The following is a 1,773-nucleotide window of genomic DNA, read 5'->3' on the forward strand; positions in this document are numbered from 1 at the left end:
TCCAACGGATGTTAGAATGCTCTGGGATACATATTATGATGACATGTTGGAAGATTTTAAGAGAATACATGAAAATTCTCCTACTGCTCAACTTCAATGTACATTGAAAAGTATAAATCATTTCTTAGAGAGCATGGGTAAGAGAATTGAAAATTATGACATTCCTAAACTTGAGTAGAGGTTAGATGATGGAATTATATCAGAATGCAGAGAAATACGGAAAGAGAAATCTATAATAGTGTCTCTAGAAGACTTGGATGCACATACAAAGCTAAATCCTGAACAAGAACAAGCGTTCAAGATCATATTGGAAAGGATTGATTGTGGACAATCAGGATTATTCTTTATCGATGGACCTGGAGGGACTGGAAAAACATTCTTATATCGTGCATTACTTGCAAATATCAGATCAAGAGACATGATAGAGTTAGCAACGGTAACAAGTGGTGTAGCAGCAGCTCTTTTATCGGGAGGCTGTACGGCTCATTCTAGATTTGAGATTCCGCTTCAGACAACTGACGCAACTGTCACGCGTATGTCAAAGCAAAGCGTTGGAGCTAAATTGATTAAAAAAGCGAAGCTAATTATTTGGGATGAAGCGTCAATGGCTAGCCGTCGGACAATTAAACCAGCTGATAGGAGCTTCAGGGATATACTGGACATTAATGAACCTTTTGGTGGAAAAATAATGGTTTTCGAAGGTGATTTTCGTCAAGTACTTCTAGTAATTCCAAAATCTACAAGATCTGAAACAGTAAATGCAAGTTTGGTAAAATCACACTTATGGCATCGCATGGAAAGGATTAAGTTAACAAAAAATATGAGAGCAAGAACAGATCAATCTCTCAGTGAATTCTTATTGCGTATAGGTAATGGGGAGAAGCCTACAATAAGAGATGATTTGGTACTTCTTCCAAAACAACTGGTTATTCAAAATACGAGCAACAGTCCTGGTGAAGATACATTAGTAAAAGAAATATTTCCATCGATGGATAAAAATGCAAGTGGTGCAAAATACATGATAGAACGGGCTATCCTAGCAAGAAGAAATGAATACGTTGATCAACTAAATGAAATGTTAATTTTCAAATTTCCAGGTGAAAGCAGAACATTTCTGAGTTTCGACTCTGCAGAAGATGATACTAACAATTATTATCAGGAAGACTACTTAAATACTCTCACACCAAACGGTCTGCCTCCACACAAGTATGCTATTACATATTTACGAATAATCAAATTTTCCATTTAATAACAACAATTACGTATTTTCCAGATTTTGGATTAATCTACCAAAACTAAATCTATTTTAGAATTTTTGGTTGGAACTTATTATTAAAATTCTTCACATTATCATTCTTATTACATTTTATTGATTTGCAGATTGGTTTTGAAAAAAAATGCCTCTATCATGTTATTAAGAAATTTGGATGCTTCCAATGGCTTATGTAATGACACAAGAATAATATGTAGAGGCTTTGACAAAAACGTCATACATGCAGAAATAATGATTGGGGAAAATGCTTTCAAGCATGTGTTTATCCCACGAATCCAGCTATCACCTCCCGAAAATGAAGGTTACTCGTTCAAGTTCATTAGAAAACAATTTTCAGTGAGACTACGCTTTTTAATGACGATAAACAAAGCACAGAGACAGACAATACCAACTGTTGGATTGTACTTGCCACAACACATTTTTTCATATGGACAGCTATACGTTGCACTCTTAAGAGGAATATCAATGTCAACGATAAAATTTTTGGTCATGACAGAGCA

General features: G+C 35.0%; 1 protein-coding gene across 1 annotated transcript; it reads left to right on the top strand.

The window, feature by feature from the left end:
• Positions 1 to 178: 178 nt before the first annotated feature.
• On the top strand, positions 179 to 1,674 carry LOC124891326 (ATP-dependent DNA helicase pfh1-like; the record flags this gene model as incomplete). Its single annotated transcript, XM_047403090.1, has 2 exons — positions 179 to 1,206; positions 1,381 to 1,674. Coding segments are annotated over 2 exons (1,322 nt in total), but the record flags the coding sequence as incomplete, so codon positions are not given.
• Positions 1,675 to 1,773: the final 99 nt, after the last annotated feature.

Source organism: Capsicum annuum, unplaced genomic scaffold (assembly GCF_002878395.1).
Source record: "Capsicum annuum cultivar UCD-10X-F1 unplaced genomic scaffold, UCD10Xv1.1 ctg34066, whole genome shotgun sequence".
Classification (NCBI taxonomy): domain Eukaryota; kingdom Viridiplantae; phylum Streptophyta; class Magnoliopsida; order Solanales; family Solanaceae; genus Capsicum; species Capsicum annuum.